Source organism: Medicago truncatula, chromosome 2 (assembly GCF_003473485.1).
Source record: "Medicago truncatula cultivar Jemalong A17 chromosome 2, MtrunA17r5.0-ANR, whole genome shotgun sequence".
Classification (NCBI taxonomy): Eukaryota; Viridiplantae; Streptophyta; class Magnoliopsida; order Fabales; family Fabaceae; genus Medicago; species Medicago truncatula.
Genome location: NC_053043.1, coordinates 5,087,804 through 5,102,886, shown reverse-complemented (window position 1 = coordinate 5,102,886; position 15,083 = coordinate 5,087,804). Strand labels below are relative to the sequence as shown.

The 15,083-nt window shown below is 31.9% G+C and overlaps 2 protein-coding genes across 2 annotated transcripts; one reads left to right on the top strand and one right to left on the bottom strand.

Annotated features, from left to right (window-relative positions):
• Positions 1-2,534: 2,534 nt before the first annotated feature.
• LOC112419258 (zinc finger MYM-type protein 1-like) lies at positions 2,535-3,942 on the bottom strand. Its single transcript, XM_024776467.1, has 2 exons — positions 3,261-3,942; positions 2,535-3,166 (listed from the first exon to the last, which is right to left on the bottom strand). The coding sequence occupies exons 1-2, from the start codon at positions 3,940-3,942 to the stop codon at positions 2,535-2,537; spliced, it is 1,314 nt and encodes a 437-aa protein (XP_024632235.1).
• A 2,058-nt stretch (positions 3,943-6,000) lies between these two features.
• On the top strand, positions 6,001-10,926 carry LOC25485993 (probable LRR receptor-like serine/threonine-protein kinase At3g47570). Its single transcript, XM_013607137.3, has 5 exons — positions 6,001-6,725; positions 7,041-7,409; positions 7,708-7,926; positions 8,339-10,336; positions 10,434-10,926. The coding sequence occupies exons 1-5, from the start codon at positions 6,005-6,007 to the stop codon at positions 10,772-10,774; spliced, it is 3,648 nt and encodes a 1,215-aa protein (XP_013462591.1). The 5' UTR covers positions 6,001-6,004; the 3' UTR covers positions 10,775-10,926.
• The last annotated feature ends 4,157 nt before the right edge of the window (positions 10,927-15,083 follow it).

Sequence of the window (15,083 nt, the reverse complement as noted above, 5' to 3'; positions counted from 1 at the left end):
GCAGGGAACTTAAAGAAAATTAACGATATTGGAAGGAAAGCATGCTTAGATCCTGAGAACTTGAATCCATTTTCAAAGAAGCACCTGGTATCAAAGAGGAACGACAATTCATAGTGGTCTAGATATAAATATTTGCATGGTGAAAAACAGTAATGACATGAGTAGCAAAATGGAAGTTAAAAGAGCTTAATTGAATCTCATCTTGGTAGTAATATACACAAATGATATAATATAGTATGACATAACAAGTTGTATTTTAGAAAATTTCATCGTTGAGACTTAAACTTTGAATTGCTTATTATCAGCAGTTGAAATACTTGCTGGTGTTGCTTCGGCATCATTTGTTAGTGTGTTGCTAGATGTTTGTGAGTTTGTGGTAACTATCTGTTGAAACACTAGTTGAATTTAGTGAGAAAATTGGATAAGAAAAACACAATGTAAGAACTAGTGTGAGTGCGGGACTTAAAAAATGTCCCACATTGGTGAGCCACACCAATTAGAAAGTGTTTATATAAGGATAGAGTGACCTCTAAGGGTGTGCCCTTGATGTACCCACTTTTGTGAACGGGTGAACGCTTACAAAAATATATATATCACACCCACTTTTCGTTACGAACTCTTCCTATAAAAGGAGAGCTCGCCCCCCTCATTCTTTACACCGAATTTTGAAGTTGATGATTCCTGTGTGATTCCTCTCTTCTCCCTTCGACTTATTTTAACGAGTCATTCTTCTGCTTCTACTCCTTTCTGTCCCTTTTGGTTTCTAATAGAGCGGCTACGTACCGTATTGAATATTTTTAATCGAACGATTAGACTATATTTAGAGGTGTATATCTCGAGCGATTGTATACTGTGCAGTGTATAATCGTAACAGTGATTTAGGCTGTTTTATCCTGGAGACGGCGTGGTTGTTAGTCTACCTTGCACAACTTGGATAGTGCCGCGAAACGTCTTAAAGAGAGCGACCTGGTCATGACTCAATCCGATAATTCCTTTGACAATACTTTTGATTTTTTAAATTCAAAAATAACACTATCATAATCAGAATTAGTGGTCGCAGTGATGAATACAGTCGAGTAAAAATCCTTGATAATACAGAAAATCATGAGAGCATTTTTCATACATATTCATGAGAGCATTAGACATGAGAATAGTTATTTTTCATTCTAAATTTCCCAAAAACTCAGTTCATACTTTCAAATTCTTATAATTGTAATGAAGATAAGAAACTTATATCAATGATCATCTGAACTTGGTTGTAAACATAGTTGTTTAGTGCAAATTGTTTTATTTACACTTTGTTTTTTGTTGCTAAAATTAGGCATGCCTGCACTGGCAGAGCCAGACAATATTGTTTGGGATGGCCGCCATAAAAAATAGACTAAAATATATAAATCATATTTCATACAACATATTTAAGTAATAAACCAAAAATCGATCATTCAAAATTTAAAGTGCATAATACATCAAATCGATAATTAAATATTTAAAGTGACATTTTACGCTTTTTGAGTGACTTGAAATCATCAATAATTGACTTGAAACTAATAGATGCACTAATTTCTCTTTCAATATAAACTGACATGCTATCTGCTAGATATCCAGGGCCCATTTTGTTTCTCAACTTGGACTTGATAATTTTCATTGCTGAAAAAGATCTTTCAGTTGTGGCTGTAGAAACTGAAAGAGTCATAATAAGGCGCAACAACTTATCAATCAAGAAGTATTCTTTGTTTTGTCCATGGCAGCCAAACATGAGCACAATGCTTGAATAGTTTATAAATTCTTGAAAGTTGATGATTAGCGAACGTCAAAAAGGAAATGTCGAAGATCAAATGGCAATTTAATCTTCTCATGATCACTAAAATCCATGGGATAATATTTTTGAACAAGAGTACATATAGTGTCAACATCAAAAGCTTTATATCCATCCTCGGGAGACAAAGAACAACTTAGAGTCAACAAATCCATTGCTTGCTCACTAAATCTACTATTCAACTCTTGTAATTGTTAGTCAATGGTAGTAAAAAAAAAATCAACTCTAAAATAATGCTCTATTGTTACCTGATTCTCTTCCAGACGAGAACGTCAAAATCTTATTGTTGAATGACAATCATTGAGGTTAGAAATTTCAATACCATGTTTTTCACAAAAAGACACCACATTGGCAAACAATTTATCCCAACCATTTTCTCTCAAATCTTGAATAAGAGCTTTTGTTGAACGAACCAAAAGCATAGCATTAACAACATCCTGAGATTGTTTTTGCAAGGATTGACAAAGCAAATCTGTTGTTCCCATAATTTCTTTCATCAAATGCAAGATAAATATAAAATCAAAAGAATTCAAATAATTGTAAGAACTATCGGCATCCGCACGTTGGGCAAATTTTTTTGCTTCTTTTGCAATTATTTTTAAAACTTTACAAGTTGCTTCATACATACTTATCAAGCTACAAATAGAATTGAAATGTGATCCCCAACGAGTATCTCCAGCTCTTTTCACAGTACCAACTTGGTTTTTACCTTTATCGGTTACAATCTCCCTGTCTCTAACAAATTTGCAATTTCTTCTGATTGAGCAGCTTGTAACTCATCATGGCGCTTAGTAGAAGAACCAACAACATTGACAACAAAAGCCAACTTCTCAAAGAATTGATGAATTGATGTAACTTCTCTTGATGCAGTAACTAAGGCAAGTTGCAACCGATGAGCAAAACAATGGACATAGTAAGCATAAGGACAATCTTTCATAAAAAGTGCTTGTAAACAATTCCATTCTCCTCTCATATTGCTAGCACCATCATACCCTTGACCACGAATGTTAGAAACATCAAGGTTATGTCGAGAAAGTATACCACATACTGCTTCCTTAAGAGTTAACGAAGAAGTGTCATTAACATGTGCCACATCAAAAAATCTCTCTTGTATCAAACCAGCTTTATCAACAAATCTTAACACAAGAGCCATTTGTTCCTTTTTTGACTCATCACGAGCTTCATCAACAACGATGCAAAATTTAGAATCACCAATTTCTTCACGAATATGTTTTCCCACCCTACTAGAAAGAATTTGCAAAAGCTCTTTTTGAATTTGATGTGAAGTATACTTGCATTTTTCTGGAGCATTTTCCAACACAACTTTTGCAACTTCATCATTGTAAGATGCTAAAAGTTTTAGCAGTTCAAGAAAATTACCTTGATTTCTTGATTAACTTCCTTCATAGACCCCTAAAAGCACAAGCTTGAAGTGTTAACCAACGAACAATGTCAATTGAAGCCTTCAGACATAGTCTATTATTCAGAATTTGGCTCGAACTTTGCACTTCAATAACTTTCCTAAGATGCACATCTTGATTCAAAAAGTCTTGACAATCTTTCATTGCATTGTTGTGTGGTGAGCAAGGATCCTTCCCTATGTGTTTAAGAAAGGAACAACGTTTTCCATTCCTAACATTCTTCCAACCTTTAAAACCCGTAGAAATGAATACTTGTGACCCGGGGCGTCCGCTTGGTTTTTTGCTAAAGAGATAACATTGTAAGCAATATGCAGCATCTTCCGACGGTGAATATTCTAGCCATGAAGGAAACAAGCTGAACCAAGTGTCTTGAAACCGCCTTGGATGTTTCTGCTCACCAGACAAGGGATAGTTTTCTAATTTCGTTTGATAAGGACCCCATTTTAGATACGCTCTTCGTATTGCATCCTTTTGATTCGGTGGATATTGCCAAATTGGAATACGCTTTTCAGGATCACGTTCTAAAGAATTCTCAATGTCTTCCGGGTTAACTCTATTAAACTTTGAAGGACGAGGCTCATTTTCTTCAATTCTTGGATTCTCACAAACTTGTTCAAGTTCAGATGAAGAAATTATAACTTCTTCATCTTTTTCAATATCATCGGCCTTCCTCTTGTAAAATGAATAGATTGTTTGACTCTTCATCTTGACTTTTCTGTTGCAAAGAAACAAATTTATCAAAGTGATGTAAGAATATTATTAAGACTCATAATGAAACAAATCTACAATTGACAATGGTACTTGTAACACCCCGTTTTCCCAACATAAAATTTCATTTAATTAATCAGAGTATTCACATCTTAAACGGAATGTCACACTTCTTTTCATAAAATCATAAACGGAATTGCAACGGTTGAAATTAATTTTAAGAGGTAACTCGTTAAAGAATTAATTTAAGAGTTAGAATCGTAAACTCTTTTACATGTTGGACCTAAAATCATAAACTCGTAAGAGTTTAAGAATTAACTCGAGAGTTAAAAAAATCTTGTCAAATTTATACTAATGTGAAAGAGAGAAGAAAAATAAATATGCGGCTTTTTTCAATACAATATTGACGCAAGCATGGGAAAAAAAATTAGTCAGACTTGTTATACTCGCAAGAAATGATATGTCCATCACAAGTAGTATGTATGAGTAAAAGAGGAAAATAAAAGTAGAGATAGTGCAAAACACAAAAATGAAAAGGAGGACATCAACTCTCTAGAGAATGATAATTCTAGTAAGAATTCATCAACATCCATGATTGTTTGATCAAGATCAGGCCGTCCATATTTTAAAGCAGTTTTTAATAATGTACTGAATGTGGTAAATTTGTGACTGCAGTGAAAACTTTATACAAGGAAGGAATGTCATGGGCAAATGTGAATGCATGAAAACTTTGAAAATCAAATTTTGAATCTTGATGTGAATGCATGAAGTACGTAATTGACTTGGATTTAAATGTTAGGTCTTCGACTTGAATGAATAATTGGTTGTACTTCTCTTTATCGTATGTATAGTTGATTTCTCCTCTCTCAGCATGTGAACGAATCTTTTCCTACAACTAACGAGACAGTGTGAAGAGGAAGGTGTGTTTGGTGAGATCGAGAATATACATCATATTACTTGAAAAGGTACCAATTCCTAGTCTAGTATAGAGTGAGAGATTTTCTCTAGTCTCATTTTCTTTTGGATAAATTTGACCAACTGTAGCCTAATTAGCACCTTATTATATTGACAAATTCTATAGTACACCCAATAAATTTAGGTGTATCAGTACACCAAGTCGTAAAATTAATAATAAATGAGTTATTTTCTGAAGAAAAATAATTATTTTCTATCATTGACAACTAAGATAATTAAATTTTATATATCAAAAGTTTCGACAAAATAAAATTTAATTTTTAAGAATTTTTATTACTCATAACAATAAATATTGATTATTTTTTATGACAAAATGTAAATTTTGTAATATGATCCTTATAAACAATGAAATGATGGTTTTTCTTATGAAATGATATTTTCTAAAATATAAATATTGACAAATACCTTTTTATTTCATTAAAGTGATCTTTAATTTATATATTTTGTGAAACAAGAGTACCGGTACACTCAAAATTATGAGTGTACGATAGAAGTTCCCTATTATATTATGGTTGGCGAATGTCGTAGCTGCTTCCCTCCTAATAATGAATATTACTAACTCATTAGGTGCCAGACGGATACAAAGTTTGTCATAGCTAATTCATATATTCCCTCTCAAATTGAAAATGAGTTTTCAGTGTACTAAGAATACATATTACTAAATCCAAAAGTGAAATTTTTATATTGAAAAATAAATTAATTAAATTTTTAAATAATTAATTGCATGCACGATAAGACCAAAAAAAAAAAAAAATGGAAACAGCATCTGACATTGTATAAAATACAACTCAAATGTATGTGGTGTTGGAAGAAAAAACAATATAAATATCAGAAATTATATGCACATACGGTATTGATGTTCGACTTTGTGTGTTGGAAACATTTTGGATCATTACATTATATAGCAACTTTAGTTGACTGTGTTTTCTTGTGCAACAAGGTGGGAAGACACTTAGTCACGCATAACTATACACTTTTAATTTTGAAGGAAAAAATAAATAAACATAAGCCTGTGTATATTAATATTATATATAATATCATCATCATCAGTGCTTAGACTCATGCATATAATATCGTATTGAAAATGGCCAAGTTATACTCTTTTCACTCTTGCCTCTGTATTCTCTCTACTTCACTCTATTATTATTTCTTCACTTGCTTAGCTATAAGTAGTAAAAAAAACATCACCACAGATGAATTTTCACTTCTTGCATTCAAATCCTCAATTACCTTAGATCCTTATCATATGCTTAGAAATTGGTCAATTTCCTCTTCTACTTCTTCTTTCTCTTCATGCAATTGGGTTGGTGTTACTTGTGATGAACATCATGGAAGAGTAAATGCATTGAATCTTAGTAACATGGACCTTGAAGGTACAATTTCCCCTCAATTGGGAAATCTCTCTTTCCTTGTATTTCTTGATCTACAAGGAAATAGTTTCCATGGTGAGTTACCACATGAGTTACTTCAGTTGAAGAGATTGAAATTGTTGAATTTGAGCAACAATGATTTTGTTGGAGAAATTCCTTCAAGGATAGGGGACTTATCAAAACTTCAACAATTGGATATTCGGCAAAACAATATTGTTGGAGTTATTCCTCAATCTATATCCAACTTGTCAATGTTAGAATATCTAAATTTGAAATCAAATCACATCAAAGGAACCATTCCACATGCCATTAGTCAACTTGGTATGTTGAGGATTTTGGATATTAGAAATAACAAGCTCTCTGGAATCCTACCAACAACAATATCCAACATGTCTTCACTTGAAGAAATTCATTTAGCAAACAACTCTTTATCTGGTATGATATATTCACACTATTACATCATAACATGCATGTGATTGAGTTTAATTAACTTTACTTTTGTGGATACATTGTCGCGGCTGCACCGTGTAGCAAAGTATAAAGTCGTTGGATCTAATAAAGAAAAATTCTTATTTTCTCTCTTTTTGATCGAACGACTCTACATCTTAATGCATGGTGTAGCTGCTGTAACACACTGTGTGAACTATTCATTTATATCATGAAGAAGGATGGGCCACCTAGTGCTTATTAAAAGACATTTATTATTTATATCATTTTTAATGTCTTTTCTTTGTCTATGTTGAACTAAAGGTGAAATTCCTAAAGGAATTGGTGATCTTACACAACTGAGAACGGTAAACCTTCAACGCAATTTTCTCTCAGGCAACATATTATCGACATTAATGTTCAACAGCTCATCGTTGCAAAATTTGGCACTTGGTTTTAATAATCTGACTGGCATTCTTCCATCAAATGTTTGTCAAGGACTTCCAAACCTTAGATTACTTTATCTTTATGTTAATGATCTTTCTGGTGAGATGCCAAATGTTTGGCATTATTGCAAAGAGTTGGAAGAATTGATACTATCTTTCAATAATTTTGACAAAGGACATATGCCAGCTGACATTGCAAACTTGCCAAAGCTTCAATCTTTGTATCTTATTAGCAACAACTTGGAGGGTAAGATATCTTTGCCGACATATTATTTAAGATTTTATTTATTGTTTCTTCAAAACCATTACCTTGCCTAAAAAGATTTACCACCTCTATCAATAATTATAAGTTCTTTTTGATAAATCATTGTCCTTAAATATAGTTTTCACATTAGTGCTTTATGTTTAAAAATGTCAACAATGTTGGACCAAACTTCATTTTTACCAAAAGTTTTCTAAAAAGGGATAGTCTCAAACTTCAGATTAAGTTAAACATTATGGTAGCCTGTCCTAAAAAATACTTCCATATTTTATGTTACATACAGGTGAAATTCCTGTATCCCTCTTCAGCATCTCTTCTTTGAGAGAGATCAGCCTTGATGGTAACAATTTAAATGGAACTCTTCCAGACGAGATGTGTCATCAACTTCCTCAACTTGAAATATTTACTCTACTCGGTAATCATTTAGAAGGAGCCATTCCACGATCGATTGGCAACTGCACATTGTTACAAACGTTAACTTTACAGGATAACTTTTTTTCAGGTATACCCTCAATTTTACAATATAGAAAAGGCAGTATGTGATAGTTTATTGTATTCTATCAAACGGACTTTTATGGTACTGATATCTGCAATCAAGGAAAAACACTACCAGCAAGTAGCAACGTGCATACTCTCTAAAACATATTTCTCGACGCAGTCTCTTATTGGTTGAAATTTATGTGAATACTTCTAAAGATATTTATGTGTTTAAAAATATGTGTTAGAGGGGGTATTCTGAGATTCCTACTTAGTGAAATTTCTCATGATATTTGTTTATGACTATGGTTGTGTTTGGGATATACTTTTAGCTTTAAGCCAAATATGCTTAAGCATTTCATGCATCGGTACTGCTATGCATCATCTTATACATGTAATTTGTTTATTTGTTGTTTCTCAATGATATGTGATTTTAGGTTCGATACCAATGGAGATTGGCAGTCTCAATCAACTTCAGCTTCTACAAATGGGAAATAACAGCTTGAGCGGACCTATTCCTTTGAAAATCTTCAACATTTCAACATTGGAATATTTGCATCTTGAACAAAATTCTTTCTCAGGCATGCTTCCATCAAATCTGGGATTTGGCCTTCCTAACCTACAGCAACTACACATGTACGGAAACAAGTTTGTTGGAAAAATTCCAAATAGTATATCCAATGCTTCAAATCTCGTCATAATTGACTTGAGTTCAAATCAATTTAGTGGAATCATACCCAACTCATTTGGAGATTTAACATTCCTCGAATCACTCGTCCTAGGTGGCAATAATTTGACAACAGATGATTCTCTTGAATTCAACTTCCTAACTTCACTGACTAGTTGCAGATATTTGAAACATCTTGAAGTATCCGAGATGATCAACTTACAATTAAAACTTCCCAAGTCCATTGGAAACTTAACTTTAGAACACTTTTGGGCAAATTCTTGTGGAATGAATGGAAATATTCCACTAGAAATCGGAAACATGAGCAACCTGATTCGATTATCTCTTAGTAGGAACAATATAAATGGATCGATCCCAAAGACTGTTAAAGGGTTACAAAAACTTCAGTCTTTGGATCTTGACTACAATGACCTGCAAGGATCCATCATTGATGAGCTTTGTGACATTACGAGTTTGAGTGAGTTGAATTTAACAAGCAATAAGCTTGTAGGAGTGTTACCGACATGTTTGGGAAATATGACTTCTCTTAGAAAGTTTTACATAGGATCTAATAGGTTAGCCTCTGAGATACCTTCCTCATTTTGGAATCTCAATGATATCTTAGAGGTAAACTTGTCCTCCAATGCTTTAACTGGAATTATTCCACCTGAGATTAAGAATTTTAGAGCTCTTATACTGTTAGATTTGTCAAGAAATCAAATTTCAAGCAACATTCCGGCAACCATAAGTTTCTTGAGAACTTTAGAAACTCTGTCCTTGGCAGATAACAAATTGAAAGGGCTAATTCCAGAATCACTTGGTGAAATGGTAGGCTTGAGTTTCTTGGACTTGTCTCAAAATCTTCTTACTGGTGTGATCCCAAAATCCTTAGAGTCACTTTCTTATCTTAAATACATTAACTTTTCATACAATAGATTGCAAGGAGAGATTCCTAATGGAGGGCCATTCAAAAAATTCACATTTGAATCTTTCATGAATAATGAAGCACTTTGTGGTAGTCCTCAGTTACAAGTACCTCCATGTGATAAACAAATTAGGAAAAAATCCAAAACAAAGATGTTATTAATTGTATGCATATCATCCATAATTGTTGTGTTGGGCATTTTGGCTATTGCATGCATAGTACTTCAAATGCACAAAAAGAAAGAAGTTGAAAATCCACTTGAAAAAGATTTATCAACAAATTTAGGGCTTTTAAAAAGGATTTCCTATTCTGAACTTGTGCAAGCAACTAATGGATTTAGTGAGACTAATTTACTAGGAAAGGGTGGCTTTGGATCTGTGTATCAAGGAATGCTTTCTAGTGGGAAGATGGTAGCAATTAAAGTACTTGACTTGAAATTGGAAGCAACAACAAAAAGCTTTAATGCAGAATGCAATGCTATGCGCAATCTTCGGCATCGAAATCTTGTTGAGATCATCACCAGTTGTTCAAATGTTAATTTCAGGTCTTTGGTAATGGAGTTAATGTCAAATGGAAGCTTGGAAAAATGGTTATACACTGATAACTATTTTTTAGGTTTCTTGCAAAGATTGACTATAATGATAGATGTGGCATCTGCATTGGAGTATCTTCATCATGGTTCTTCAATACCAGTGGTTCATTGTGATTTGAAGCCTAGCAATGTGTTACTGGATGAAAATATGGTTGCACATGTTAGTGATTTTGGGATTTCAAAGCTCTTGGATGATGGACAATCTAAAGCTCATACTCAGACTTTAGCTACAATTGGTTATGTTGCACCAGGTAATTTCTTCTCTTCTAAGTTATATTTGATCTAATCAATCTTAGGTTAATTATGTTTGAGAATATTTACTAAATAGTGATTAATGTTGAAATATAGAGTATGGATCTAAGGGAGTAATTTCAGTTAAAGGAGATGTGTATAGCTTTGGAATAATGCTAATGGAAATCTTCACAGGAAAGAAGCCAACAGATGAAATGTTTGCAGAAGAATTAACCTTGAAAACTTGGATTAGTGAATCAATACACAATTCAGTTATGGAAGTTGTGGATTCAAAATTAGTCTCACAGCATGGGAAAGAAATTCATGAACTTTTAGCTCATGTATCCTCTATTTTTGTTTTAGCATTGAGGTGTTGTGAAGATTTACCTGAGGCAAGAGTTAATATGACAGATGTAACTGCATCATTAGTAAAAATCAAGACCTTATTCACTCAATGAGGGAAAAAAAAATCTAGAAATAAAAGTATATAGTGATTTATAAATCTCACATTACCTTATACTTTGAAGACTCTCTTTGTTTCTGTATATTCCCAATAATTTTTGAATCTATATGTAATACAAAATATTTTTCAATCCCATATTGTATGGAACTGTTATTCTCTACGTCATTCATTTCACTTTTTCTCTTTTCTTAACAACTATCCAATGATTTGTGATAGAATATATATTTAACATCACAGCTTATTGTTGTGTTGCAATTTTCATAGTAGTGTATGCTAGTGGTGACATTAATGTGGTTGATATATTAACTATATTTCTTATCATGAGATGTTAGAAAATGTGACAGATTATGCAGAATTGACACGGCTAATTATGTAGTCTTCTGCTAAGTTATTTTTCACTTGTATTAATATAGTTCATTACTTTGTGAAAATCAATCGTATTATTAGAAATGAATGAAAGAATGAATAAATATGAAGTTATAATGGGTGCATTAGTGAATTGGGGAGGTACAAACACAAAGGAGAAAAGTTAAGGGTGTTGTTCTAAGTTATGTGAACAAAGCCCGCATCATCCAGTGCAGGAGTGTATTTGTGATTATATTTGACGATAATTGATTTTGAGTGAATTGATTTATAAAATATTGCTTTTAGTTTTCACAATTGATTTCTCAACAAAAAAAAAAATTATAGAGTTAGAATTAGTTTCACCACTTGAAAACATCTACAAATGAAACGAAACAATTCATAAATAATCATTAGTGTAGGCAACAAATATGGGATATCTTTCTTCTTACTCGTTTGCACATAAGAGAAAAATGTGTTATTCTAACTGTTTTGCCTCTTACATTTACTTTAGATAGCAAATTATTCGACCTATCAAACTTTGTACTTTTTTTTATAGCACAAGTCTGATCTATTTATTTAAATAGACTTTTTAAAAAATTTAAGCCACTTCTTAAACATGTCAACGGAAAATAACATTTTATATTAAAAATAACTACTTTCTAGACCACTTGTTAAACAACAAAAAAGGAAGATTTATGATAAAATGACACTTTAAGTTTTTTAAAAATTGATTATACCACTTTAATGTAGTGCTATTATATTTTTTGGTGACGACAATATTATTATCTTAAAAACAATGGAAAAAATACACTTTTACTCTTACAATAATTTTTTTCCATTATTATCCTCCAATATTATCTTAAATTGATTACACAGCGGGTCTCACAATAATTTTTTTCCCGACAAGTTTCTATCACAAACAAACAATGGAAAAAATACACTTTTACTCTTAGGACTTGTAGTCCCTTTCCTTTTCTTCTTTTTTCTTCTAAAACAAACAAACGTGACATGTAAACACAAGTCATTGTCACATGTCTTGTGTTTGCAACATGAAAATAAACTCTTGTATAAGCGAGGGAAGAATTATGAAACTAGTTTGTGAATTAGGGTTGAATTTTTAGGTGAGTGAGATCTCGTTAGAGAAAGGTCTAAAAGCTTTCTTTATTTCTTTCTCTTTTAAAATTCATTGTGGGTCTGAGTGATTTGATAAATGGGTAAAAATCAAGGTTTGTTCTTTGAGTCTGAGTGACTTAATAAATAAGTAGAAATTCAGATTTGTTCTTTGTAAGCTTTAAGATATAATTTCTTGTAACCACTTTGTATCACTCTTATCATAGTGGATTGGATAGCTACTTTCTTTCCTAGATGTAGGATAAATTTGTTGAACTGGATAAACAAATTATTTTGTGTATTGATTTTCTTTACTTTCTTATCTTTCTTGATTTTGTTTTGCTTGTGATTTACTTCACACTTAGATCTAGATTTGTTGTTACTTGTATTACTCTTTCCTTTTGATCCACACATCTAAATTTTATTGGTGTTTTTTTAAGCTTGAATTCACAACATTAAACATAAGTCCCATATCTAAGCCTCAATATCCACTAGATGGGAAATGAAACTAAATCTATCAAGCCTTTGTTTGGTTTGAGAGAAATAGATGAGAGAAATAGATGAGGGAGATAGAGAAGATAGAAAGAGAAGAGAAGTTGGGGATTTCTCTTGTTTGGCAAGAAGAGAATTTGAGAAGAGAGAAGAATAAATGGTGGGTCCCATACCTTTTTGTTTTCTCTTCAAAAGTGAGAAGAAAGAGGGAAGAAGACAAAAAAGTCTAATATGTCATTGATTTTTTAATTAATCATAAATTATGATGTTGTCTTATCAAGGATATTTTTGTCTTTTTAAAAATAATATTTTTTTCTCTTCTTTCTCTTATACCAAACAATACATCAAATTTTCTCAATTTCTCATATGTTTCTCTCTTCTCAAACTCTCTCTTGCCTATTTCTCTCTTTCCAACTTCTCTCCAAACCAAACACACCCTAAATGTTAGTGCTATAATTTAAAAAGACAAATGTTAACATGTGTCCCTAAGGAAACATATTAAAGAGTTCATTATAAAAATACTAGACTCTTGACCAGTGCTATGGCACAGGTCCTGCCGAGAAGTTGTTAAACAATTAAGTCGCAGCAATGTAAACATATATAGTTGATAGAAATTTTAACAACATTTAAACATATGTTCCCTTCTACGACAACAATAGAAACAAAAATGAAACGGTAGCATACATAAAAAAAAAGTTTGAACTTTAATCATCAAGATACATTACGAAAGACTTCGTGATAAACAACATTTGAGGTCGTATCAGTATTCTCTTCATCTCCATCAACGATTAGTATTTTTAATCATTGATTTGAAGTGACTCTTGAGATTGCAACGTACAATTGACCATGTGAGAACACAGGACTCGGCAAATAAATTCCAACAGTTTTAAGTGATTGCCCTTGACTTTTGTTGATTGTCATGAATATCATTAAGTTCCAATGATATTTGTAATTTGTGTTCTTAAGACAGTAAAGTTTTAAGTGAAAAGATAAAGTTTTATTCAAATGCATTAATTTTAATCATTTTTAGGCATGACAGGCGCACCAACATTTACGTCATAGAGGGAATTGAAAGTATGTTTTGGTTTATGGCTGAAATCATCCATCTCTATAGTCTTAAGTTTACCTTGGTATATAGAAATCAATGCACAATTACAAATTTGAATAGCAATAACTACCACTAATTTTTCTTTTAATCATAATGAAATATCATTAAGTTAAATGAATGTCATGAAATTTGACTTGGTATATAGAAATAAATGCACAATTTCAAATTCGAATAGCTATAACTACCACTAATTGTTATTTTAATCACAATGAAATATCATTAAGTTACATGAATATCATTAAGTTCCAATGATATTTGTAATCTGTGTTCTTAAGACAGTAAAGTTTTAAGTGAAAGTGCAAAGTTCTATTCAAATGCATTAATTTTGATCATTTTTAGGCATGCCAGGAGAACCAACATTTAAGACATAGAGGGAATCGAAAGTCTGTTTTGATTTATGGCTGAAATCATGCATCTCTATAGTCTTATGTTTGACTTGGTATATAGAAATCAATGCACAATTACAAATTCGAATAGCAATAACTACCACTGATTTTTCTTTTAATCATAATGAAATATCATTAAGTTAAATGAATGTCACGAAATTTGACTTGGTATATAGAAATAAATGCACAATTTCAAATTCGAATAGCAATAACTACCACTAATTGTTCTTTTAATCACAATGAAATATCATTAAGTTACATGAATATCATTAAGTTCCAATGATATTTGTAATCTGTGTTCTTAAGACAATAAAGTTTTAATTGAAAGGGTAAAGTTTTATTCAAATGCATTAATTTTGATCATTTTTAGGCATGATAGGCGCACCAACATTTACAACATAGAGGGAATTGAAAGTCTGTTTTGATTTATGCCTGATACCATGCATCTCTATAGTCTTAAGTTTGACTTGGTATATAGAAATCAATGCAAAATTAAAAATTTGAATAGCAATAACTCCCACTAATTTTTCTTTTAATCACAATGAAATTATATCAAGTTCCATAAATATTTGTAAACTGTTTTATGTTGACAGTAAAGTTTCAAGTGAAAGGGTAAAGTTTTATGTTGACAGTAAGACAGTAAAGTTTTACACGGTGCATTTTCAGAATATAACAGCTTGACAATAAATTCACAACACACCTGCTTCAAATGCATTAATTTTGATCATTTTTAGTGAAAGGGTAAAGTTTTGTTCAAATAGATTTGCACTTGCTGTCTATATGTGATCCGAGAATTATAATTTGTGGCATATTAAAATTTGAATATGTTCCATTGGAAAGATAATAACATAAATTGCATTAAA

Bases quoted from the DNA above. Each gene is read 5' to 3' on its own strand.
- LOC112419258 (XM_024776467.1), bottom strand. From the start codon at position 3,942: ATGAAGAGTCAAACAATCTATTCATTTTACAAGAGGAAGGCCGATGAT. The intron at 3,167-3,260 runs GTTGGTTAACAC...TAAAACTTTTAG, and splicing joins GGCTTCAATTGACATTGTTC to CATCTTACAATGATGAAGTT.
- LOC25485993 (XM_013607137.3), top strand. From the start codon at position 6,005: ATGGCCAAGTTATACTCTTTTCACTCTTGCCTCTGTATTCTCTCTACT. The intron at 6,726-7,040 runs GTATGATATATT...GTTGAACTAAAG, and splicing joins AGCAAACAACTCTTTATCTG to GTGAAATTCCTAAAGGAATT. The intron at 7,927-8,338 runs GTATACCCTCAA...ATGTGATTTTAG, and splicing joins ACAGGATAACTTTTTTTCAG to GTTCGATACCAATGGAGATT.